Genomic DNA, 27,603 nt, shown 5'->3' with positions numbered 1-27,603 from the left:
ATCGCGTCAATTTTATTTTCCCACGAACGTACTGTCAAATTAGATTTTGCTTTCCAGAACCTACTTACCATTTCACAAAGAGGTCAATATAATTGTCTACAGACACTGTTTTGGGAAAACAAGAGCACACTGACAAGCATTTCACCATGGCAACAGATGGAATACTGCATCTCATTGCCGTGTCCTTTTTTTATTTCATAAATTTGTCAGCAGCCAGGAAAGCACTTGCTTTAATTAGTTAGCCTAATCAAAAGACACAGCTAAATATACCCGGCGTTAATAGATCACACACATCCAACGTATTAAACACCCTTTTAGCTTCAATGCAAGAAAAGGGCTGAAGAGTGAGTACTCGTTAGCAGTGTGTGTGCGTCTGCAAGCGAGGACGAGAGAAAGAAGAGGAAAGAAACAGCAGAATGCAGAAACTGAAGCTATTTAAATACTTGCTCACTAGCTACAGGGAACAGCCAGATACCTTCTGCAGAGGTTGAGTGAGCCAGCCAGGGACCTGGCACCCCTGAACACCTCTCCCACCATGCACTACAGACAAAAGCCTAAACAAGCAAGAGACAACAAGACATTGGAACAACCTTGATGAGAAATCCAAACCGTAAAAGTGACACTCAATACATCTCCCGAACAGTCTTTCTGACAAAGAGTCAGGGCAGACTACTTACTACACACCGTGTATCGACATCCGTCACTGTTACACTGTAATGCACAAGGGACAGGACCACCTGATGCTTTCCCATGGGGCCGCAGCGAGGTACCCTACCAAGAGAACTACACCCTGCAGCACCAGCCTCCTCGGTGCGTCAGCGGTGCCACGACTCATCTAGTCAGGGAGAAACACTGATGCAGGGGAGCTAGGAGGCCGAACTGAACCTTGATTTCATGCATGAACTATTTATGCTGCAGAGAGGCTATAAATAGAACCAGTCCTCTGTTGTCGAATAAGGAAGATGGGCTTCTTGCTGCAGCTCTGCCGCTGCAGCTCTGCCACTCTGACTGACTGACGTACATTGGGCTCAAACTTACTTGAAAGAGCCTAGGTTTCAAGAGGGAAGAGGTTGGCAGGTGCATGGAAACATCAATGGAAAAATATATACTGTTAAAAACATGTCAGATTGAATAAGTAAATGAAATAGGGTTCCAATAAGCCTCCATATAACCAATAATTTGGATGGTTAGTTTCTTATCTATTTGTTACCATCATTCTTACTTTTCTTCATTACACCTTTTATACCAATGGTAAGTAATATACTGCATAGACTAAGCTGTTGCCATCGTCACATCACAAGTCACTTTCTGTCGAGTGATTCCTTTGTATTTTCTGCCCTCTTGTGGTAGGAGAGAATGACATAACGTGTACAGAAAAATACTATGTGCCTGGTTGATTTTGCTGGAAATAAAGAATGTCTCCAGGACGTTTTGGGGAGCTAAAACGTCACGACAATTAAATGCATGTACTTGACGGTAGAATATGATTCGTTATTGAGACACACAGACAAGTACTCTCGTGCAGATTTCCTTGGATTAACTAGCTAAATATTTGGTTGACAATCAAAGTGTATTTACCTTTCTGTGCAGGTGGACCAGTGTCATTGGATGGTTCTTCAAACTTCAGAGTTTGCACGAGGGCTTCAGGGCTGATTTGTGTTCCAGCAAAGATTCCACTTGGAAAGGAACTCAGTGGGGTCTGTTGGAAGAGAACATCCACATTGACACTCAACATAAATATAATGCAAAAAAAATACACGCTTCATACTAATTTCTCTATAGCCAGCTAAATGTATACATTATGATCCTAACTAGCTGACAACTAGCTAGCTAGTGAAATATCTAACTGTTAGCTAGCTAACGTTAACTGTTCTAATAGCTTTAGCTTTAACGTTAGCTAAACCATCTAAAAGAGACGGAGTTGGCAAGCGAACGTTAAATTATGTGTTGATAAGATACCTTCGCGTTTTCATCCTTCTTATTGTGCAGCTGTGCATTGTTTGTCTTGTTTACATCGAAAATGAACGAACCACTTGTAATCACAGGAATCGGTGCCTTTTCTAAATCTGTGGATCTTGCGCCACCGAACGGTGGACTGTCAAGTTTAACCGCAGCCTGATGAAGCTTTTCGCGGACCCGCTTTATCTTTCCAACCATACTGCCTCTTAGTTACTGAGTTAAATAAAGATACAATCTGTCTCCGAAGCCACACTCATGCTCGAACTAGCTAACAACGTGGAAAATCTTTTGACAACAACAAAATGTGCGCCCCTGTGATATGTGACCGGGGGAAACAATTTTGTGCAAACTATATTTCCGCCTCTTCCTCACAAAGTCCCGCAGTGACTGATGGAGTGGCCAAAAAAATAGGCCTACAAGAAAACAAGATGGGTGAAGTAAATCAAGACCGTATATCTAAATTATTAAGATGATAAAATGTCATATGTACTTTATCTTTGTATATATAGATCCATGATCTAATCTCACCAGTCTCTGAACTCCTTAGATAAATGAAAAGTATCTTTATTTGCAAATGGATATGGCAAATAACTACAGTAGTACATGCATAGATAGCTAAATACATATACAAATAATACAGCTTTATGAAGTCTGAACTGGACAATATTACAAAAAGAGTTAATAGATATGCTATAACACAATGCAATAGGCTATACATCAGGGCTCTCCAACCCTGTTCCTGGAGAGCTAACGTCCTGTAGGTTTTCACTCCAACCCTAATCTAGCACACCCGATTCTAATAATTAGCTGGTTGATAAAGCTGGTTGTTAGTTACAACTGGGATTGGAGCGAAAATCTACAGTAGAGTAGCTCTCCAGGAACAGGGTTGAGAAGACCCCTGCTATACATCACAAACACACACAGTGTGTGTACAAAAATATAAACTATTAACCCAGCAGCAAATATTTAAATCTACTAAATTATGCAAAACAGATGACACGAGTTGAGGCATTCTGAGTTCCGCTATAATTGCTGTTTATACTAAACGGATTGTTCAGAATATTGTTCATGGAAATGATAATATGCATTAGAGAGAGAGTGAGAGATGAGGAATGGAGTATAGTTTTCATTGGCATCATAACCCATTTTAAACCAAAACTTGCCAATAGGCAAAAGAGGGAGGAAATGTGTCCTACAGTAAGCCTAGGCAACTCTAACCAAACAGCCTCATCAATGTTACGTTCTTGAGGAGCTTGGTTCATAGAAAATAATGTGGTGTGGATAAGAAGACTGACTGAAATTAGGTTGAAATGTGTCATTACTCTTGACCAGTGGGTGGCACATTTCTCCGCTACATATCATTGCAGCAAAACAAAAAATAATCTCAAGTACAGTTGTGTAGTTGACTAGCATTTGATGACATAGAGCTGGAAAAACAGAATCATCCCAGAGCCAGTTCTTCAGTAATACATCTGATTGGGAATACACATTATAAATATAGAATTGTAGATCACAAGTGAAAACCACACCAATCATACTTTTTAAAAGTACATTAATAGTTACAAAAAACATTTGGCTTAGTATATGCACAACATTACATACTATTTTGAGGAAGTAGCTACAGAAAGTATTCATGACATAGTTTGTGAAACTAGCTCTTGAATGTCAAACCTTTCTGGTAAAACTATGAACGAAAGTTTGTTCTCTTTTAGTCACGTCTTCAGCATCTTTCACCATCAGTGTCTTCCACCTTCAGTGTGTTCCATCTACAAGTCTTGTAAATGCCAGACAGGTAAGCAGCGACTGGAATCTCTAACGTTCAGCTCATACAAGGTTAGTGATTCTAACATGTACAAATAAGGAGGCGGAAGGAATACTGGTTCCGTCCTTAGACAGGAGGTGGATGTGACGGTATCCTGGAAAAGGGAGTAAAACAGCTGTAGTAGGTCATTGATCCCATCTTATTACTATTACGTACACTACCGTTCAAAAGTTTGGGGTCACTAAGAAATGTCCTTGTTTTTGAAAGAAAAGCAATACATTTTGTCCATTAAAATAACATCAAATTGATCAGAAATACAGTGTAGACATTGTTAATGTTGTAAATGACTATTGTAGCTGGAAACGGCAGTGTCACATTCCTGACCTTATTTCCTTTGTTTAGTCTTTATTTAGTTGGTCAGGACGTGAGCTGGGTGGGTATATTCTATGTTCTGTGTTTCTATGTTTAGGTTTGTCATTTGGCCTGATATGGTTCTCAATCAGAGGCAGGTGTTTTTCATTTTCTCTGATTGGGAACCATATTTAGGTAGCCTGTTTTCACTATTGGTTTGTGGGTGATTGTTTCCTGTGTCAGTGTGCGTGCCACACGGGACTGTTTTCGGTTAGGTTACTTTGTTATTTTGTATTAGTGTCTTGTTCAGTTTGTTCTATTAAAACATGGACACTTACCACGTTGCGTCTTGGTCCGATCCCTGCTACACTTCCTCTTCAGACGAAGAGGAGGAAATCTGCCGTTACAGGCAGATTTTTAATGGAATATCTAAATAGGCGTACAGTGGCCCATTACAGTGCCTTGCAAAAGTATTCACCCTTTGGCGTTTTTCCTATTTTGTTTCATTACAACCTGTAATTTAAATGTATTTCATGTAATGGACATACACAAAATAGTCCAAATTAGTGAAGTGAAATGAAAAAAAATACGGAAAAGTGGTGATTGCATATGTATTCACCCCCTTTGCTATGAAGCCCCTAAATAGGATCTGGTGCAACCAATTACACTCAGAAGTCACATAATTAGTTAAATAAAGTCCACCTGTGTGCAATCTAAGTGTCACATGATCTGTCACATGATCTCAGTATACATACACCTGTTCTGAAAGGCCCCAGAGTCTGCAACACCACTAAGACTAAAGTTCCTCTGTCCAGTGTCTGTGTTCTTTTGCCCATTTTAATATTTTATTTTTAATTGGACAGTCTGAGATATGGCTTTTTCTTTGCAACTCTGCCTAGAAGGCCAGCATCCCGGAGTCGCCTCTTCCCTGTTAACGTTGAGACTGGTGTTTTGCGGGTCCTATTTAATGAAGCTGCCAGTTGAGGACTTGTGAGGCGTCTGTTTCTCAAACTAGACACTCTAATGTACTTGTCCTCTTGCTCAGTTGTGCACCGGGGCCTCCCACTCCTCTTTCTATTCTGGTTAGAGACAATCTGCACTGTTCTGTGAAGAGAGTAGTACACAGCTTTGTACGAGATCTTCAGTTTCTTGGCAATTTCTCGCATGGAATAGCCTTCATTTCTCAGAATAAGAATAGACTGACGAGTTTCAGAAGAAAGTTCTTTGTTTCTGGTCATGTTGAGCCTGTAATCGAACCCACAAATGCTGATGCTCCAGATACTCAACTAGTCTAAAGAAGGCCAGTTTTATTGCTTCTTTAATCAGGACAACAGTTTTCAGCTGTGCTAACATAATTGCAAAAGGGTTTTCTAATGATCAATTAGCCTTTTAAAAAGATAAACTTGGATTAGCTAACATAACGTGCCATTGGAACACAGGAGTGATGGTTGCTGATAATGGGCCTCTGTAATCCTATGTAGATATTCCATTAAAAAATCTGCCGTTTCCAGCTACAATCGTCATTTACAACATTAACAATGTCTACACTGTATTTCTGATTAATTTGATGTTATTTTAATGGACAAAGAATGTGCTTTTCTTTAAAAAACAAGGACATTTCTCAGTGACCCCAAACTTTTGAACGGTAGTGTGTGACTGTCATATTAGGAGGTTATATATTGAGTTTGTACAAAATGCTTAAATACATGGATGAGCATTACCTTGCTGAATACATGAGAAAGGCAAGGTATACTGTCCAACAAAATCATTCCTTGACGCCTTGTCGTAGTCCTCCACCACAAAGCGTACCAGGGCCAGTTCAGGCGCATGGATGGTGAACCGTAAAGTGTCATACCACACTGGATTGAACCCTGAGCAAACACAATTCATTAATATATAAAATAATAGAATATAACACTGTAATATACTGCTTTTATGTATCAGCATTTCTGTAAAAAGCTACATTATAAGCATTTATGTGATTGTGATTTAACGGGTGTGTATATTATCATTGTTGTCTATGTATCTGGTCTCCTGCTTGGCCTGGTCTAGTGGAAGTCTATGGATCTCCACTCTCACAAACGGGTCCACAACGGAGCTCTCCTTGATATTCACTTTGGGAAGCTGCTGTCCACTGATCACCTTGCAAACACACACAAATATATACACACACACAATGAGAGAGCTTGCGGTCAGATTGGTAGGTTAGCGTTCCACTTGGTTTCTGTAGTTTGTCTGTTGTAGCTCAGGTTGTGTCTTAGGTAGGTCTCAGTTTGTTATTTGTACCTGAATGCAGAGACTGCGAGGTTGGTAGCCTTCCCGGTTCTGTGGAACCTCAGGATCGAACCTCCTCTCTGACATCCTCATGAAGTCAGGTTTGAGGACATAGCCACAGCGGCCATTTTGACTGAACAGTCCATCGTTGAGGTCCATCTCAACCCCTGCCGTCTGGAAATTCAACGCAACTGAGGTAGCAAGGAAAACAGAGAAATTAACCAACTGATCCGAATGAACAGAAATATGAGCTTAACTCGCTTCACAAAGTCATGTTTGTAAATTGGACATTTATATTTTGTTTAATCATTGTTTCGTGCCTTAGAACAACCTAAAATGGCCCTCACCTATTTGAGTCCCTGTGTTCCACATCTCCTGTGGGTTGAAGTTGGAGGAGTCTGTTCTGAGGCCACTGGGATAAACCCTGGTCAGCTGCCTGGCATTGTGATGCACAAACTCTTCCCCTGGGAGAGACAGGCAGTTAACCATACATGAGATGAGCTTGAGGAACCATGCAATTGAACAGTACACAGACAAAGCACTGGGTCTTCTAGTCGTTCTGCCTCTGTTTCGGCCCTTGCCACTGAATGAATAACTGACTAAATCTCACTAATCAGACAACATTTCCTTTTAGTAAATCAACAACTTTTGGCTTCTGTTTTGAGGTCCAAACAGAACGACACAAACTGTCCTGAGTGAGTGAGTGAGTTAGTGACTGGTTGACCCTGACTGATGATGTCATGAGTTACTGTAGGGATTCAAGCCCCACCTGCCTCTCTCAAGTGTTTGCGGGCTTTGGACTCTGTGAAGGAGGATATCTCGTAGAACTTGGAGTGAATGCGGGAGTGCTTGAAGCTGCTGAAGTGGACACTCTTGCAGTAAACGATGCAGTCCGACAGCTCCTTTGACAGACGCTGCTTCGATTTCTGAAGAAAAGAAGGAGAGTTGAATTGAATAAACTCTATCGATCCACAACGGGGAAATTGGAGTGTTGACCTTACTAAGCTACATTCAACTCAACTACATATAAATTGGGCAATGGCTTGGGGAAACTGCTCTAGGAGGGTTGGATATATACAGTAAAACCCTAGTTTTGACAATAGACAAGGCTGTGCGATAAGAGCAACGTGGCACTCGTAAAGTTCGAGAGGAGGAGTGGAGTGTAGCTAGCCATGGGTGAAAGCTGCAAGTGGACCGGGACAACCCCAATATGGAGTAAGTGATACTTCACTATGAAGCCAACCACAGTAGGTCTGCCAGTGCCAATCAGGCTTCGATGACCGGGAGGTTGAGGTATGCAGGCGGGCACAAGGCCAGACTAATTAGCGATGCAACCAGGTCTCCCCAGTCCTAGTGCACACCTGGGCTGCCTCTATATGAAAGCAGATCCGGAGCCGAACACAAACAGAGACTCTGAGCTGCAGTCTGTCTTTAGGACAGGACAGCCATCATCAGAGTAGTTACATCAGGGCCAAGGGCATCCCAGAGGTCACTGCTCCTGTAGACTACTGGCTTTACCCCTAATTACCATATTGATCAAACCATGTCAAAACCCTAATATGGCATTCTAATTTATGCCGTTCATTAAACATAGAGTATCAATGTTAAATGATGTCTTAGACCCATGGACTCCATCTAATCTGTTAATGGGCACGACTTGTTATTGACCGATATCATGAAAGACCCAAGAATAAAGTCAGAGGTGCTTCAGTGTTTAGCTACAGAGGTGATCCCTGACTTCAATTAAGTGTCTATTTTTAGAGGGCTCTCTACCTCTACCCGCAACCTTCCACCCAACAGTCAGTCAGTCAGTCTTCTCTAGCCCTATATCTTTCATGAGCGATGTCATGAATGCGACCCTTGGATAATATCAGACCTATAACAGTGTTATAACTTGGTTAAGTCAACACATTAGCAGATTCAGACTAAGATGATACACTTTGCCCTGATGGAATTGAGGGACAATGGAGGAGTGAGTGACATCTTCTGCTAAGTGGATATGAGAGCGGGAGATGGAGTTGAGAAGGAGTGACTGAAATATATACGACTACATCCAGGCAGGCCCAGAGTTTAGTGACATGACTAGGGTTGCGAAGCTACCGGTAGTTTACCAAAGTTACATCTATGCCAATCTATCGTAACTTTAGTAGTTTATACTTGAATAACTTTTTAAAAAATGTATTCATATATCGTATAAATTGTTTTTTTATCTGTTTCCATATTGTCCTTGAGTTTAGTAGGTAGACCACATGGTTCAAGAGAAAATAGACTAATTAATGAAAAAAAATAATCTACTCAACAATGGCATTATTTTCAATGAACCCTGCAAACTATTTTTCCAGTTTGGTTGGCAAAACATGAACAACAAATATTGACATAGTAAAATAACTAAAAGTGTGTAAAAAAAATAATATAAAGGATACCAATGGTATTCAGAAAGTTGATGGTATATGTAGGATAATGTTTTACAGCTTTGTCATTCTATCATCTTATTGAATTATTTCCTATATTTTACATGTGATAGGCCACACAGAGGGACAGAGATAATTACAGACACCTGTGATAATCTGAAGTACCCAAAAGGGTGAAAGATACCAAAATTCTGGTAGTTTACTGGTAAACTTCGAAAGTATCCAGTAATATACCCTCCCTTCGAAACCCTAGACAAGACACACAGACAAACGTCTCGCAGGTCGAACCCTAGACGAAGTGGTGAGAGGTCGGACAGCTCAGTAGCCCACCTTGGATGTCACTGCGGAGGTTACCCTCGTCAATGTTGCATGCACAATTTCGCGCACACACAGGCACCCCCCCCCCCCCCCCCCCCACACAGTAGCCTACCTTGGCCGTGCGTCGGAGACTGTTGCAGTGGAGGCTGTCCTCATCGATGTCAGCCGCCTCGTCCTCGTCGCTCACCTCTCCTGTCAGAGAGTCCTCGGGCTCCACCAGCCCGTTCAGACTCTCCTCCAGACCTCCGATCTTCTTCCCCTTGAGAAGAATCTTCCCCTTCAGCTCCTGTTAGTCAGAACAATGGATCTAGATCGTTTCATCACCAGGGAATAGATATCATGCTTCTGTACCAGGGCATGTTTCAGAAAGCCTCTCGACTGCACCTCTCTCTCAACCTATCTCTTTATTGCATATTGATTGTAACGACTTTCTTCTTCTGACGAGGAGTAAGAGATATCGGACCAATGTGCAGCGTGGTAAGTGTCCATTTTAATATATAAAACTGAACACTACAAAAATACAAAATAACAAAGTGAATGAACAAACGAAAATCGAAACAGTCCCGTATGGTGCAGGTACAGACACAGGAAACAACCACCCAAAACACAAAGGAAAACAGGCTACCTAAATATGGCTCCCAATCAGAGACAACGACTGACACCTGCCTCTGATTGAGAACCATACTAGGCCAAACACATAGAAATAGAACAACAGAAGAAAACATAGAAAAACAACATAGAATGCCCACCCCAACTCACGCTCTGACCAAACTAAAATAAAGACATAAAAAAGGAATTAAGGTCAGAACGTGACATTGATAATGGAACATAATAGATATTTAGAGTCACCTGCGTACTTGATGATTGTGGGCACAGTATTCTACAATCACTGAAGCAGAACAAATATACATCATGCACAGACAGACCATAGTCTTTGCATTGAGATACAGGGCATATAAAGTCTTTGCATTCATTGTCCTACATGGACCTGCAGGTCACGCCCAATACAATGTCGAAAGATGAGGCTGAGAGAACAATCAATCATATTCTATTCAGTGCTGAGGGAACAACACTGTGGCTTTTTAATAGTTCACGGTGCCAGTGTTGCATCTTACAGCACAGATCATATGGCCCGGGCGGTACTGACAGAAAGGTAGGTAGCAAGACAGTCTCTACTCACTCTACAGCAGGGTTTCCCAAACTCGGTCCTGGCCCCCCCACTCGTCCTTTAATCTGGGTTCTATGTTAAAACTGTCAAATATATGCATAATTTATTTTTGCTTTCTGGCACATATTCAGTATTTGCATATCTCAAATGAGTATTTATTATTATTTTGATTACATGTAATGTATTGGAATACATTCAGATTTTGTACAATTAACTTTTGGGCAGGTCAATCTGTTTTATAGCCTTTTATTAATATGATAAAACAGTGATTATAAAAATGTAATCTGAAATTCTGTGTGAATTCTGATGAATGTGCTCTTCAATTATCTTTGAGGCATTCTATCAACACGATAAACTGGCTTAATAATGTACACACTGTACACTGACTCCACCCTAAAGTGTTTTGTTGAGGGCGGCAGGTAGCCTAGAGAGCGGCAGGTAGCTTAGAGCAGGATTTCCCAAACTCGGTCCAAAGTTGTTCACTCACTCACTCCCTCTAGCTAAATTGAGGGCCGAGGGGGCAACGTTAGTGAATTGGACCTCCACTTAAGATGGCAATCAAACTGCATCCAGTTTCAACTGGGATTCCCCCGATGGAAAGTGGATAGCGCAATAGCTGAGGGGGTCAAAATAACGTTTTTGGACTGCAGCCCATAGCAATTTGATATGGGTAAACTCAATATGGTCCACGCATTGCAGAATGCTGGCTTGAATTGGAATAGTAATGTCCGTTGTAGTAATTGTATTTCTGTGGGACAATTATGTCCCATCACCACCACCATCGCGCTACGTTTGGCCTTGACATGACGTGGTGAGAGTCAGATCAGAGCAGATTACCTGGCTGGCTGCCTCACCTCAGGAGAAGGAAAGCTGACGGGTATCTTTCCATCCAGGGTGCTTTTCAGCAGCTTGTCCCCAAGGATGGTGTTGAGGTGTTGGGCCATGACTCGCTGCTGTTCAACACCGCAGTGGTTCTCGGTGGACAGGATGACCGGGTACTCTGATACCTGGGAGGGGAGGAAGGGGGGAGTGAATAATTCAACACTGGACTGCAGCATTCTCAGTGTGAGGAGAAAGGCTATACCTGCTACCAGTCTCTATACACCAGCAGCTTCTTCACTCAGGCAGACATGACAGGGGTCGCATGGAGCAGCCCACCATCCAGTTGCAGACAGACAGAGAGTGTGTCCCAAATGGCACCCTCTATGTAGTCCATCCACTACATTCTGGGCTGTCCTGTATGAGTGGCTGCATCCTAAATGGTACCTTATTCCCTATGCAGGGCACTACTTTTGACCAGGGCCCTGAAACCCTGACACACAACATGAACCTGGCGGCACGTAGGACAGTTTTGGCACAGAACTGGATAAGTCTTTGACAGGCCGGTCATGTGCTTGTTTACTGTGTGAGGGCTCTGCTTTCTGAAAGGGCCGTGGCTTTGGGATATCATGACGGAATGATCCCCCTCCTGACTCATACACATATAATGAGGTGTTGAGTGAGGAGTGTGTTGATACTGCAAGTTCTTGGATTCCTGTGTGCAAAGTACTGCACTGGTAAATGGACCATGAAAATGCTAAACAATGATTGGATCTGAATAGTTAAAAACACCCCTGTATTCTGTACTGATATGTAAACATTATGTCTTGATAGTGCAGAGAAAACTTGTGAAGCATACCATACAAAGAGGTGTAATCTTGTCATTACAATTTCTTCGGATTAAATAAATACCTTGAAGGCATAGTTTCTCAGTGCATTCACAACATCTTTGAAGAGGATCTTGGAGGTGAAAGTGTGTCCGTGGTAGACGATAGGCTCTCCATTGGGACCGTCCCAACAGTCTACTTCTACACACCGACAGCCTCGCTTCAAAGCCCTAACGAGGAAGAAACAAGTTAAAATTTTGGGACTTTGTCCCAGAGTATATTAATTTGAATGGACAACGATCAATCCCTCAGATTCTGTCTTCCAAAAGTTGTGGCGTAATTCACCTCAAGACAGAGATCACGATCATCTCTCAAGAACGGCCTACTAAGCCTTCCCATCAGCCACCACTGGTGTAGAGTACATACCGTATGTATCCCTCGACACTGCTGTGTCCTCGAAGCTGGTCCTCCATCAGGTATGTGTTGTGTGAAGAGGAGATGAAGTAGTGGTTGAGGGGCTGGGTCATGTCCTGGTACAGGCTCTGTTGTCTGGGGTGGAAGATGGAGCCCTCAGCCGACGCCAGGTACATCAGGAAACCGTCGATAGACATGGCCTTCAGCATCTTGGCTATGGAAAACAAAAACAAAGACAAAAAATAATTTTTTTATATCAGTTCAAACCATATACAGTGGGGCAAAAAAGTATTTAGTCAGCCACCAATTGTGCAAGTTCTCCCACTTAAAAAGATGAGAGAGGCCTGTAACTTTCATCATAGGTACACTTCAACTATGACAGACAAAATGAGAAGAAAAAAATCCAGAAAATCACATTGTAGGATTTTTTATGAATTTATTTGCAAATTATGGTGGAAAATAAGTATTTGGTCACCTACAAACAAGCAAGATTTCTGGCTCTCACAGACCTGTAACTTCTTCTTTAAGAGGCTCCTCTGTCCTCCAGTCATTACCTGTATTAATGTGGCACCTGTTTGAACTTGTTATCAGTATAAAAGACACCTGTCCACAACCTCAAACAGTCACACTCCAAACTCCACTATGGCCAAGACCAAAAAACTGTCAAAGGACACCAGAAACAAAATTGTAGACCTGCACCAGGCTGGGAAGACTGAATCTGCAATAGGTAAGCAGCTTGGTTTGAAGAAATCAACTGTGGGAGCAATTATTAGGAAATGGAAGACATACAAGACCACTGATAATCTCCCTCGATCTCACCCCGTGGGGTCAAAATGATCAAAAGAACGGTGAACAAAAATCCCAGAACCACACGGGGGGACCTAGTGAATGACCTGCAGAGAGCTGGGACCAAAGTAACAAAGCCTACCATCAGTAACACACTACGCCGCCAGGGACTCAAATCCTGCAGTGCCAGACGTGTCCCCCTGCTTAAGCCAGTACATGTCCAGGCCCGTCTGAAGTTTGCTAGAGAGCATTTGGATGATCCAGAAGAAGATTGGGAGAATGTCATATGGTCAGATGAAACCAAAATATAATTTTTTGGTAAAAACTCAACTCGTCGTGTTTGGAGGACAAAGAATGCTGAGTTGCATCCAAAGAACACCATACCTACTGTGAAGCATGGGGGTGGAAACATCATGCTTTGGGGCTGTTTTTCTGCAAAGGGACCAGGACGACTGATCCGTGTAAAGGAAAGAATGAATGGGGCCATGTATCGTGAGATTTTGAGTGAAAACCTCCTTCCATCAGCAAGGGCATTGAAGATGAAACGTGGCTGGGTCTTTCAGCATGACAATGATCCCAAACACACCGCCCGGGCAACGAAGGAGTGGCTTCGTAAGAAGCATTTCAAGGTCCTGGAGTGGCCTAGCCAGTCTCCAGATCTCAACCCCATAGAAAATCTTTGGAGGGAGTTGAAAGTCTGTGTTGCCCAGCAACAGCCCCAAAACATCACTGCTCTAGAGGAGATCTGCATGGAGGAATGGGCCAAAATACCAGCAACAGTGTGTGAAAATCTTGTGAAGACTTACAGAAAACGTTTGACCTCTGTCATTGCCAACAAAGGGTATATAACAAAGTATTGAGATAAACATTTGTTATTGACCAAATACTTATTTTCCACCATAATTTGCAAATAAATTCATTAAAAATCGTACAATGTGATTTTCTGGATTTTTTTTCTCATTTTGTCTGTCATAGTTGAAGTGTACCTATGATGAAAATTACAGGCCTCTCATCTTTTTAAGTGGGAGAACTTGCACAATTGGTGGCTGACTAAATACTTTTTTGCCCCACTGTATTTATATTTTTCATTACAACCATCATGATATTCATTCAAATATATTTGTTCTTGGTTGAAATAATAAGAACTGCTTGACCATGATGTTGACCTGATGATATGGTTATTGACCTGATAATTCGTAGGTGTTACGTTCCCCAGTTTCTGTGTGTAGCTTTTGTATTTGAGTGTGTGTGTTTCAGGAGATAGCTTCCTGAGTTCTCCCCAACCAGCTGATTGGTCGACTCAATGGCTAATTGATGATTGGAGAGCTGACCCCGCCCCCTCGTCAAGAAGCAGCTGACTCTAATTACTATTGCCACCTGAAGATATAAAAGCCAGTGTTCTGTTCAGAAGAAAAAAGATTAGAGAGAGAGAGGATAGGCAGGGTGAGATCATTGAAGGCTGAGGAATGCAGAGCGTTTGATTGTGAGAGATATTTGCTGAGAGAGGAGGCTTTGGGGTAATTTACTGTGTTAGTTGTTGCTGGGAGTAGTTGGTATATTCTGTGAGTTTGTTGCTCAGTCAGACAGAGCCTCATAGATGTCCTGTGTTTCTGAGTGTTTGTGAAATTGTTAATAATTATTCTGTTTCATTTGTTCCCAGGGGGGAAGGAGAAGGCACCTAGGGAGTGCTTAGGCAAGAGGCCCGCGGGCATACATATACCCGTAGTATATTCACTGTCTAGGCACACTAGGTAAGACCTGGGCGGACCACCCCCTGTATTTTGGTTAGGGCACCAGGTGGTTTTAAGTTAAGTGGGTAGGCAGGTTAGATAGGAGAGGGGGAGCTTTGATATTTACTTTCTTTGCTTTGGTTCCGTCCAGCCCCTTTTCCCCATATTACCGTGTAGGAAATAAATCCTAGTAAACGGTAAATTCTGCCTTTGTCGTCCTTTCTCGCACCTACAGTTCATACCTCTTTTGCTTCACGGGGAGTTGAGTTGCAGCAGGGTGTTGCGTTCCTTCTTCTCAGAGGCGTGCGTAACAGTAGGGTGTGATTGTTCAGCTATAGCCACAAATCATGCCATGGTCAGAGGTCAGTACTACCTGTGTCAGAGGGTTCGTAGCGCTCGATGAGCTCCATGGCCAGCTGCTGAACCCCGTCCACCTCCTCCAGTTGTTCATCTCTCAGGAACTCCTCCAGGTCCCGCAGAGACAGCTTCTGTCCGTCGCCAGAGTAGTCCTGGAACACCCTGAGAACGTCCTCTCTCTGGGTCAGCATCTTGTAGAACAGGACAAACTCATCATCCTCCAGAGTCCCCGTCTGAGACTTGTCTGCCGTCTGTGGATGAAATGGAGAAAGGTCTTCAGGCCTCAACAGACACCAGCAATGTACAAGAATCAAAGATATATGGCCTTATTAAGATGATCTCAGGGCTTCTACCATGAAGAGTCGGTGAGCGTGATGTTCGTTCATGTCCACGTTCATCATCTTCAGCAGGACCCTGATCTCCCGGAAGTTCATTCTGCCATCGTTGTTCTTATCAGCCTTCTGAAACCATTCACAGATCCACCTGGAAATGTCGCTTAAGGGAAACGTCATCATGCTACAGCGAAACTACAGAAGCTATAACACGTGTATAGTGCACTTCATTAAGCAAACTAGCTAGGACTATGTGTCGTATTTGCCCAGGTTCCTGTTAAGAACTTTGTGACAACTGTTGATATAGTATACAGGGCTTTGTAAATACATTTGATTGGTTTAGCTTGTCAGAAAGGATACTGGTCAAGCTTCTCACTCTCGCCCATGTTCTCCAGGTTCTCGATCAGCTTCCTCATGCCTTTGATCCAGGACTGGGCCTCATCCGCCGAGTCTGCCACCAGGTCCAGCTTGCCACGGCGACCACGGAACACCAAGGTGAAGCAGCGGCCCGGGGGAAACTCGTCTGCGATGCTTAGCAGAACCTCTGACTGGTGGCCCTCACGCACCGTCTCCACGTCACTCACAGAGACTGTTGAAAGGGAGAAGAGAAGCTGAATACTATCTACTTAGGTATCTCTTTAGGTATTCAGCTATCTCCTTAGATTTTCTTTAGGCCCTTTGCTCCACTCGTGGCCAAAGGGAATAAGTCAAGTCTTTAGGTACATGGTGAACCCTATAGCCCAATATTATCACTCACTTCAGTGATGATAAAACTAGAGCCCTGCAACGACAAAATTACTCAAAGGAGTGTACAAAACATTAGGAACACCTTTTTCCATGACAGACTGACCAGGTGAATCCAGGTGTCACTGACCAGGTATCACTTGTTAAATCCACTTCAATCAGTGTAGATGAAGGGGGCAGACAGGTTAAAGAAGGATTTTTAAGCCTTGAGACAATTGAGACATGGATTGTGTGTGTGCCATTCAGAGGGTGAATGAACTGGTTTGAGTGTGTCAAGAACTGCAACATTGCTGGGTTTTTCACGCTCAACAGTTTCCTGTGTGTATCAAGAATGGTCCACGAACCAAAGGACATCCAGCCAACGTGACACAACTGTGGGAAGCACTGGAGTCAACATCCCTGTGGAACACTTTCGACACCTTGTAGAGTCCATGCCCCGACGAATTGAGGCTGTTCTGAGGGCGAAAGGGGGTGCAACTCAACATAAGGAAGGTGTTTTGTACAGCCTGCTGCCGAACATAATCTTGATGTGGACAATGATATAATAAGTATCAAATGTGACAAAATGTGTGTCTGTCAGTAGGTGATGTTGTCTAAACGTTGCCGAAACATTGTCTTAGCATGTACTGTAAATGTCACTACTCACATGTGGAGTGGGTGTTCCCGGCCTTCTTGGACTTGTACCAGATGGTCATGCAGTCCTCCTGCAGCTTGAAGTAGCGCTGCTTCTTCCAGGTGCGAGACTTAATCTTCCTCATCACCGTGCCAACGATCATGGACTGGAGGTTGTCATCCCCCTGGATACCTGATCAGACACATTAGGGAAAGTAGGAGTCAGGGGCCGAAGTCGAGTAGGAGTCAAGGCCCAGATAACTGTCCTGTCCTGACATACATTATGGCAACCGCTCAATATCAGTCAACAGTAGCCTGGTCCCAGATCAGTTTGTGCTGTCTTGTCAACTCGTACAGATCTGGGATCAGTCTAAGTGAACGGGACATCCATCTCGCACAGACCCAGAGATTCATACACACGACCCACTGGGCATACACTGGTTCAATCAACGTTGTTGGAATGTCATTTGTCAACATATTGTGATGTGGAATCAACGTGGAAAACGTAGAAACATAAAAAAATAATTTTCATCCTATATTCAATATATATTGGGTGGTTGAAATTATGTTGAATTTCATATTTGATAGACATATTTTATTTGACCTTGTTTCAATGTTGATAGTAAAATTGTATTTTTGAATCAACGTCATTGTTTCAACATCATGCCATCAACCTAAATAAGGAGGTATATCAAAATAAAATGTGAAGGCACAGTCCAACGATTCCTGCCTGAACAGTGACTCCTACTGGTATATGAGGGGGAAATGCACTTCAGTGAGAACAAGTCTACCATCCAGATGGCTACATCTAAACTCAGCAAAAAAAGAAACATCCCTTTTTCAGGACCCTGTCTTTCAAAGACAATTCGTAAAAATCCAAATAACTTCACAGTAAAGGGTCTGTACGTTTCCCACTGTTTCCCATGCTTGTTCAATGAGCCATATACAATTAATGAACATGCACCTGTGGAACGGTCGTTAAGACACTAACAGCTTACAGACGGTAGGCAACTAAGGTCACAGTTATGAAAACTTAGGACACTAAAGAGGCCTTTCTACTGACTCTGAAAAACACCAAAAGAAAGATGCCCAGGGTCCCTGCTCATCTGCGTGAACGTGTCTTAGGCATGCTGCAAGGAGGCATGAGGACTGCAGATGTGGCCAGGGCAATAAATTGCAATGTCTGTACTGTGAGACGCCTAAGACAGCGCTACAGGGAGACAGCTGATTGTCCTCGCAGTGGCAGACCACGTGTAACAACACCTGCACAGGATCGGTACATCTGAACATCGCACCTGCGGGACAGGTACAGGATGGGAACAACAACTGCCCGAGTTACACCAGGAACGCACAATCCCTCCGTCAGTGCTCAGACTGTCTGCAATAGGCTGAGAGAGGCTGGACTGAGGGCTTGTAGGCCTGTTGTAAGGCAGGTCCTCACCAGACATCACCGGCAACAACGTCGCCTATGGGCACAAACCCCCGTCACTGGACCAGACAGGACAGGCAAAAAGTGCTCTTCTCTGACAAGTCGCAGTTTTGTCTCACCAGGGGTGATGGCCTGATTCGCGTTTATCGTCAAAGGAATGAGTGTTACACCAAGGCCTGTACTCTGGAGCAGGATCGATTTGGAGGTGGAGGATCCGTCATGGTCTGGGGCAGTGTGTCACAGCATCATCGGACTCAGCTTGTTGTCATTGCAGGCAATCTCAACGCTGTGCGTTACAGGGAAGACATCCTCCTCCCTCATGTGGTACCCTTCCTGCAGGCTCATTCTGACATGACCCTCCAGCATGACAATGCCACCAACCATACTGCTTGTTCTGTGCGTGATTTCCTGTAAGACAGGAATGTCAGTGTTCTGCTATGGCCAGCGAAAAGCCCGGATCTCAATCCCATTGAGCACATCTGGGACCTGTTGGATCGGAGGGTGAGGGCTAGGGCCATTCCCCCCAGAAATGTTAGAGAACTTGCAGGTGCCTTGGTGGAAGAGTGGGGTAACATCTCACAGCAAGAACTGGCAAATCTGGTGCAGTCCATGAGGAGGAGATGCACTGCAGTACTTAATGCAGCTGGTGGCCACACCAGATACTGACTGTTACTTTTGATTTTGACCCCCCCTTTGTTCAGGGCCACATTATTCAGTTTCTGTTAGTCACATGTCTGTGAAACTTGTTCCGTTTATGTCTCAGTTGTTGAATCTTGTTATGTTCATACAAATATTTAAACATGTTAAGTTTGCTGAAAATAAACGCAGTTGACAGTGAGAGGACGTTTCTTTTTTTCCTGAGTTCATGTACTGTACTTAGCTTTGGAAACAAGCTGTGTTCGTTTCAGCTGAGCTCTTATGTAAACACATTTTGACAATGATCAGCTTCCATACTCATTTGCGTACACTACCTAAATAACCCTAACCCTAACATATCAATCATTCATTTGTAGACAAATTGGATATTGAATTGTGAACGCAATTGATGTTGATGTTGGATTCACGTCTCCATCTCAACCAAAAATGTAAGTTGAAGAATAGCACTAAATCAAATAAAACTTTAAATGAACTTCACATAAAGTTTGATTTAGTCCTATTCTTCAACTTAGATTTTTGGTTGAGATGGCGACATTAATCCAACATATTAATAACTTGTAGATTACATTAGAAATCAATCAACCATCCTTCATATAAAAGACAATATCCAAAGGTAAAAGTATATTTTTAATATAATGAATTTGGCATCCTATTTATAGGGCTAATGGTAACTACTTCCAAAGATCCAATCAACCATGGATGAATGATAGTATACCAAGCTACATGTTGAAATTATGAGCTGCATTTACACAGGCAGCCCAATTCTGATATTGTTTCCACTAATTGGTATTTTTACCAATCACATCAGCTCTTTTTCAGAGCTAATCTAATTGGTAAAAAGACCAATTAGTGAAAATAAAATATCAGAATTGGTCTGCCTGTATAAATGCAGCCAAAGTGTCCTTTGTTGGGCAAATCAGGTGTCAATGTTGCCTACATAAACTCAGCCTCACTCCGAATTGACTTTCACATACAGCTTGTGTTAGAAAAGTTAGAGGAGTTACTTTAAAAACTATTTAACGTAATTTAGGTAGTCAACACAAATGAGTATGGAAATTGATCAATGTCAAAATGTGTTGAGATGATAGCTCAGCTAAAACGAACACAGCTTGTTTCCAAAGCTGAACTGGGTACATAGCGGTAGGCATCTGGATGGTGGACTTGTTCTCACTGAAATGCATTACCCCTCATATACCAGTAGGAGTCCCTGTTCAGGCAGAAATTGTTGGACTTTGTCTTCACATGTCATTTCAATATACCTCTTTATTTAGGTTGAAACGATGACGTTGATTCAAACATACCATTTTACTACAACATTGAAACAAGGTGAAATAAAATATGTCTAATCAAATCTAAAATTCGACATAATTTCAGTCACCCAATTGAATATACAATCAAAAATATTTTTTGCGTTTCTATGTGGAATTTTAAACTCAATTTCAACAAATACATAGTTCTGATGATTATGTTGAAATTAGATTGATGTAACAACCTGTTAATCAGGTTAAGTCAATGTATTTCAGTTTAAGTTTTACCCTAATTTCAATGTTTATAAAGCTGGTTGAAATTAGATGACATTTTTCAAATCCAATGTATTTTCATGTTGATTCCATGTGACAAATTACGTTGAAACAATGTTGATTCAACCAGTGTGTGCCCAGTGGGTATTGTTTTGATCAATTTATTTAGATCAATATGCATATATTTTATATTTTTGGTATCCAACTTTAAGTCTCAAGAATAAACTTACGCAGGTCACTTCCCGTAGAAGCCATTGATGGTTGTTTTACGCTTTTTCCATTTGCTGCCCAGCAAAAAGATTGACAATAAAATGTATGGTAAGACATCAGAACGTGTGAAGAGAGGATAGGTGCTAGGATGAGATGGGATGAAAGCAAAGTTGGAATATTTTACAACCAAATGATAGTTCACAGTGGTGTAAATTAATACTTAGAATGTCATATTCAAACTACAGCAGACTTGATATAAATAAATAATACCTATTTTGTATCACTCCCTGACTTTGCCAGAGCAGTTTTTGACTCTCAACCTGTTGGGTTCAATTACATTTCTTGAATTGACTGAATATAAATGGAATTGACCCCAATTTTATGGGTTATTCTCACCAAACTGACATTTGACAAACAAATTCTCAAGAGATCACTGAGATTCTCTTGGATCTATGATCACTGATATTTTCTTAAAAAGGCATGGTTGGTTAAGGGCTTGTAAGTAAGCATTTCACGGTAAGGTCTACACCGGTTGTATTTGGCAGATGCGACAAATAAAATTGGATTTCATTAGAATCTTTACTTATCTATTTCATCATAATTATTTTCTTTTCTCTGATATTATGCATTTTATAACAATTTCCACAACTACCAATGTAACAATTGTCATTACCGCAACAGTTTTGGATGGACTCACTTTGTGTGGAATAATAGTGCTTAACACGATTTTTGAATGACTACCTCATGTCTGTACACCACACACACACATCTGTAAGGTCCCTCAGTCGAACAGTGAATTTCAAACAGATTCAACAACAAAGACCAGGGAGGTTTTCTATTGCCTCACAAAGAAGGGCACCTACTGGTAGATGGTTAAAAATGTAAAAAAGCAGACATTGAATATCCCTTTGAGCATGGTGAAGTTATTAATTACACTTTGGATGGTGTAGCAATACACCCAGTCTCCTGCCAGAGAGGAAGGATTTCCCCATGATTTCACCATGAGGCCAATGGTGACTTTAAAACAGTTAGAGAATTTAATAGCTGTGATAGGAGAAAACTGAGGATAAATCAACAACATTGTAGTTACTCCACACTAATTGACAGAGGGAAAAGGAAGCTTGTACAGAATACAAATATTCCAAAACATGCATCCTGTTTGCAACAAGACAATAAAGTAATACTGCAAAAAAATGTGGCAAAGCAATTCACTTTTTGACCTGAATACAAAATGTTATGTTTGGGGCAAATCCAATATATCACATTACTGAGAACTACTCTCCATATTTTCAAGCATAGTGGTGGTTGCATCATGTTATGGGTATGCTTGTAATCATTAAGGACTGGGGAGTTTTTCAGGATAGAAAATAAACAAAATGGAGGGAAGCACAGGCAAAATCCTAGAGGAAAAGATTAATTCACCATTCAGCAGGACAATAACCTAAAACAAACACAAGGCCAAATCTACACTGGAGTTTCTTACCAAGAAGACAGTGAATGTTCCTGAGTGGCCAAGTTACAGTTTTGACTAAAATCTGCTTGAAAATCTATGGCAAGACCTGAATGGTTGTCTAGCAATGATCAACAACCAGAGGTTATTCTAACATGTATTGACTCAGGGGGTTGAATACTTGCACTTTGACATGAGTATTTTCTGTAGATGGTTGACAAAAAATTTCAATTAAATCCATTGAACTTTGTAGCAACATTTTGAAAAAGTCAAGGGATGTGAATACTTGCTGACGGCACTGTAAGTACTGTAATTGCATGCATGTATTTTCAAAAGTAACAAGAAAAATAATGTATCCAAGGTCTTTACAGGTAATATTGGTGTATTAGGATGTGGATATTTGTGGTTCAATGTATTATAGATACATTTCTGGATTGAATGGGATCCTTAGTACAAACGGTATAACACAATATGCCTATAAAGTATCTAAATATGTGAGATATGAACCAAAAACTGTCTTGGGATAGATTTAAGAAGTGGTCCTAGTAAATAAATAAAGTTACCAATACAGCACAACCATTGATTATACTGAAATGAAGGTTCTCTTTACAGAAACAGACCAAAAAATTACATGGTAATGGGACATTTTGTTTTGGTAATGAGAGCCCCTTAGCTCAATCTGCAAATAATAGGTGACAGGCAACAATTGACCACATCAATAAAGCCCATTCAAGCATCCATGTTGGTAAGGTAATGGTTCTCAGACTTTTCCCCAATTTGAGCTTTTTAGCCATTTCGAAAAGTGGGGTAAAGGGGGTTGTGTTGTTATGTGTTAATAACATTTAGACTACGTTACCCAGCAGTCTATGCGGGCGCTGGAGAAGGTGGAAGAATTCTTTGTTGATTCTGTGGAAATATGCAATGCAGTAAATGCTGAATGGATTGTGCCAGTGACTGTGAATGAAACTGTAATACCATTCAAGCTTGATACTGGAGCACAGGTAAACCTGTTATCGCTGGATGACTACAAAACACTGAAGGTGAAGAGCAAAATACACCCAGTGAAAATTAAGGTTACTGGTTATACTGGGGAGAACGTACCAGTCAAAGGTAGCTGCATAGTAACTTTACAGCACAAAGGAAAACAGTTCAGAGCACAGCTGCTGATTGTGGAAAAGAGTGTACAGCCTATTCTAGGAATCAATGCATGTGAAAAGCTCAATTTGTTGAAAAGAGTGTATGTAGTGACATCACAGACTGAAAATGACCAAGAACCAATACTGGCTGAGGATGAGGATGTGTTTGAGGGTCTTGGATGTTTACCAGGAGAACACAAAATATGTACTGATGACAAAATTACTCCAGTTGTGCATACATGCAGAAAAGTTCCATTTGCACTGAGGAAGAAACTCAAAGAGGAACTCGGACGCATGGAAAAGATGGACGTCATCACAAAAATGGATGAACCTACAGACTGGGTAAGCTCACTGGTTATTGTGGTGAAAAAGAATGGCGATCTCAGGATATGTCTAGACCCAAGAGATCTCAACAAAGCAATCAAGAGAGAGCATTTCAAGTTGCCAACCAGAGAAGAGATAATGTCGCAGTTTGCTGGAGCAAAGTAGTTCAGTAAGCTTGATGCCTCATCAGGATTCTGGCAAATGAAGCTAGATGATGCAAGCTCAAGGCTATGCACATTCAACACACCTGAGGGCAGGTACAGATTTCTTCGTCTACCATATGGGATTCTCTCAGCGCCAGAGGTCTACCACAAGACAATCCACATGATCTTCGAGCACATTCCAGGAGTGGAGACTATGATGGATGACATCATCGTCTGGGGGTCCACAAAAGAAGAACACGATGCGAGAGTGAGACAAGTGCTGGACCTGACACGGAAAGTCAACCTAAAACTAAACAAGGACAAATGCGAGTTTGGTGTGAAAACACTTAAATTCGTGGGAGATGTACTTTCAGAGGACGGAGTCAAACCAGACCCGAGGAAAACATCAGCCATCAACAACATGGAGCGCCCGAAGAACAAGGACCATGTGAGACGCTTCATCGGCATGATCACCTACCTTGCAAAGTTCATACCTCAACTGTCAGCACAGTCCGCTCCACTCAGATGTCTTCTGGAACAGAAAACTGAATGGGAATGGTCCCATGAACAGGAAAACTGCTTCAGAAACCTAAAGAAGTCAATCACAGAACAGCCAGTGCTCAGGTTCTATGATCCAGAGAAAAGCACAAGGATTTCTGCAGACTCGTCACAGTTTGGCCTGGGAGCAGTTCTTCTGCAACAGCATGACGACACATGGCAACCCGTCGCGTATGCGTCCAAAGCCTTGACAGGCGCAGAGACAAGGTATGCACAAATAGAGAAAGAACTACTGGCAAGCACATACGCTTGCGAAAGGTTTCACCAATACGTCTACGGACAAGACTTCGAAGTAGAAACCGACCACAAACCATTGGTGTCAATCATGTCTAAGCCACTGAATGATTGTCCAATGAGAATCCAGAGAATGTTGATCAGACTGCAAAAGTATGATGTGAAGATGATCTATACCCCGGGAAAGTTCATGTTCGCCGCCGACACTCTTTCTCGAGCAGTCGACAAGAAGGAGAGCTTCGACACACCGAAAAACACTGAGATTCAGGTCTACGTCGAAATGATCGTAGCATCACTTCCTGTGTCTTCTGAGAGAATGGAGCAGATCAAAAGAGAGACCGCAGCTGACCAAACAATGACAGAGTTGAAAGAAACAACACTGATAGGATGGCCTGCACAGAAAAACAACTGTCCAAGGAGAATACAGGATTACTGGATGTGCAGAGCAGAGCTCACCGTTGTGGATGACATAGTGTAAAAAAGGCAACAAGATTGTCATTCCCATGACACTACGCAAAGAAATGCTACAGAAAATACACGAGGGCCACTTGGGTGAGGAAAAATGCAAACGACGAGCACGAGAAGTAATGTACTGGCCAAGAATGAACCCGGAAATCAGCCAGACCACTGCTTCATGTGAACTGTGTTTGACCTACAGGCCAAAGCAGCAAGCAGAGCCGCTAATGCCTCATCCAGTACCCAACAGACCCTACTACAAAGTTGGAGTTGACCTTTTTGACTGCAATAGCAAAAGTCACATTGTTGTTACCGACTACTACTCAAACTACCCTGAAGTAGCAACACTGCCAACGACCTCCAGCAAAGCTGTAATCACCTACCTGAAATCAGTCTTTGCAAGACATGGGGTTGCGTCTGAACTGTACTAAAAAAAACTGTACTAAAAAAAAAAGGGGCACCTGGACTGAATGTTTTGTTAATGTGAAAAGAAATAGAGCCACAATAGAGTATTGTTGGACAGACTATATTTAGTTGAAAAAATATTAAATTTTTCAGGATTTTTTGGGGGGGGGGGAATAAATGTGTTATTGAAAATTGCATGTTATGCACGTTGAGTAAACAAATGTGATGTGACATGTGTAGTGACATAGAAAAGTAGTTTTCTTTTAAAGGAAAGAAGATGTGTTGTTATGTGTTAATAACATTTAGCCTATGTTACCCAGCAGGATATGTGGGCGCGGGAGATGGTTGAAGAATGCCTTGCATGGCTAAACATGGAGTGTTCTAGCTGAAGTATATGTTCATTAAAAGTAGTTAAACCTACGCCCCGGTTTGTCATTATATAAGGAACAAACATAACAGGGGTGTTTGAGAAATAGAACCTCATTCTGAAGGCATATAAGCGAATAAATTACCTTAACTTTTGCTCATCTAAGGACTACTCCTGTAGATGATGCGTCATAGGTGAATAAAACTTTATTTAAAAATTGTAGTTATACAGGAACTTGAAAAAGTGTTATGGTAATGAGACATGTCCACAGACACTGTTTTTGAGTAATAAATATTTTATATACACTACCGTTCAAAAGTTTGGGGTCACTTAGAAATGTTCTTGTTTTTGAAAGAAAAGCAAGTTTTTTGTCCATTAAAATAACATCAAATTGATCAGAAATACAGTGTAGACATTGTTAATCTTGTAAATGACTGTTGTAGCTGGAAACGGCAGATTTTTTTATGGAATATCTACATAGGCATACAGAGGCCCATTATCAGCAACCATCAGTCCCGTGTTCCAATGGCACGTTGTGTTAGCTAATTGTCAGGATTGTGTGCGGAGAAGTATCGGAGTCAAGCGCAGGACACAGGTGTTGAGCGAAACCACAGTGTTTTACTCAAAATATAGGCAAAAGTTCCACAAATGGAAATAATCACAAACACACACGTAATCATCACAACCACTAACGCACAAACAATCACGGACAAAACAGAAATGAAAGCCAGAGGGTTAAATAGGGAACATGATGGGGGAATTGAAACCAGGTGTGTATAATACAGACAAAACAAAACGAAACTGAAAAATGGATCGATGGTGACTAGAAAGCCGGTGACGTCGACCGCCGAACACCACCCGAACAAGGAGAAGGGCCGACTTCGGCGGAAGTCGTGACACTAATCCAAGTTTATAATTTTAAAAGGCTAATTGATCATTAGAAAACCCTTTTGCAATTATGTTAGCACAGCTGAAAACTGTTGTCCTGATTAAAGAAGCAATAAAACTGGCCTTCTTTAGACTAGTTGAGTATCTGGAACATCAGCATTTGTGGGTTCGATTACAGGCTCAAAATAGCCAGAAACAAATACATTTATTCTGAAACTCGTCAGACTATTCATGTTCTGAGAAATTAAGGCTATTCTATGTGAGAAATTGCCAAGAAACTGAAGATCTTGTACAATGCTGTGTACTACTCCCTTCACAGAACAGCATAAACTGGCTCTAACCAGAATAGAAAGAGGAGTGGGAGGCCCCTGTGCACAACTGAGCAAGAGGACAAGTACATTAGAGTGTCTAGTTTGAGAAACAGACGCCTCACAAGTCCTCAACTGGCAGCTTCATTAAATAGTACCCGCAAAACACCAGTCTCAACGTCAACAGTGAGGGAGGCTGGCCTTCTAGGCAGAGTTCCTTTGTCCAGTGTCTGTGTTCTTTTGCCCATCTTAATCTTTTATTTTTATTGGCCAGTCTGAGATATGGATTTTTCTTTGCAACTCTGCCTAGAAGGCCAGCACCCCAATCTTGATCCCAAACTTTCGAACGTTAGTGTAGTTTCATGTAGTATACAATTGTTAGGATTTATGGACAAACTACACCATCATTTTTTGTGTTTTATTAAAATAAGTAAGGTTTTTGTAAGGTAGAATTTTAGAAAAATGACCCAAGAATTTAATCTGGACGCATATCGGTAACAAGAATTTGTGGTGAAAGTGTACAAAATCCAGGCACATTTTTTAGATTGATTTAAAACAAGAAACTGCCAAAAACTAGACATCTTAGTCTTCAGAATGATAGATTATTTTTGCAGATGCATCATGGTTTTGTAACAATTTGCTACAGACATGTTT

General features: G+C 41.7%; 2 protein-coding genes across 2 annotated transcripts in view; both read right to left on the bottom strand.

Annotated features, from left to right (window-relative positions):
* Positions 1-2,270, bottom strand: part of LOC120051256 (protein FAM207A-like) — a 28,427-nt gene extending 26,157 nt beyond the window's left edge. Inside the window, exons 1-2 of the mRNA XM_038998021.1 lie at positions 1,960-2,270; positions 1,579-1,699 (exon numbers count right to left, since the gene is read on the bottom strand). Of these exons, the coding sequence (XP_038853949.1) occupies positions 1,579-1,699; positions 1,960-2,157 (319 nt within the window). The 5' untranslated portion in view covers positions 2,158-2,270. The remainder of the gene's footprint in view (positions 1-1,578; positions 1,700-1,959) is intronic.
* Positions 2,271-2,879: 609 nt separating this feature from the next.
* Positions 2,880-20,725, bottom strand: LOC120050729 (1-phosphatidylinositol 4,5-bisphosphate phosphodiesterase delta-4-like). The gene is made up of 15 exons (XM_038997293.1): positions 20,701-20,725; positions 16,899-17,057; positions 15,869-16,097; positions 15,530-15,659; positions 15,193-15,427; positions 12,316-12,517; positions 11,975-12,119; positions 11,098-11,250; positions 9,188-9,361; positions 7,116-7,272; positions 6,694-6,810; positions 6,359-6,537; positions 6,083-6,214; positions 5,794-5,944; positions 2,880-3,875 (listed from the first exon to the last, which is right to left on the bottom strand). The coding sequence occupies exons 1-15, from the start codon at positions 20,723-20,725 to the stop codon at positions 3,784-3,786; spliced, it is 2,280 nt and encodes a 759-aa protein (XP_038853221.1). The 3' UTR covers positions 2,880-3,783.
* Positions 20,726-27,603: the final 6,878 nt, after the last annotated feature.

The sequence above is a fragment of the Salvelinus namaycush genome, chromosome 7, assembly GCF_016432855.1.
Source record: "Salvelinus namaycush isolate Seneca chromosome 7, SaNama_1.0, whole genome shotgun sequence".
In the NCBI taxonomy this organism is placed as follows: domain Eukaryota; kingdom Metazoa; phylum Chordata; class Actinopteri; order Salmoniformes; family Salmonidae; genus Salvelinus; species Salvelinus namaycush.
This window is presented reverse-complemented; position numbering and strand designations above follow the sequence as displayed.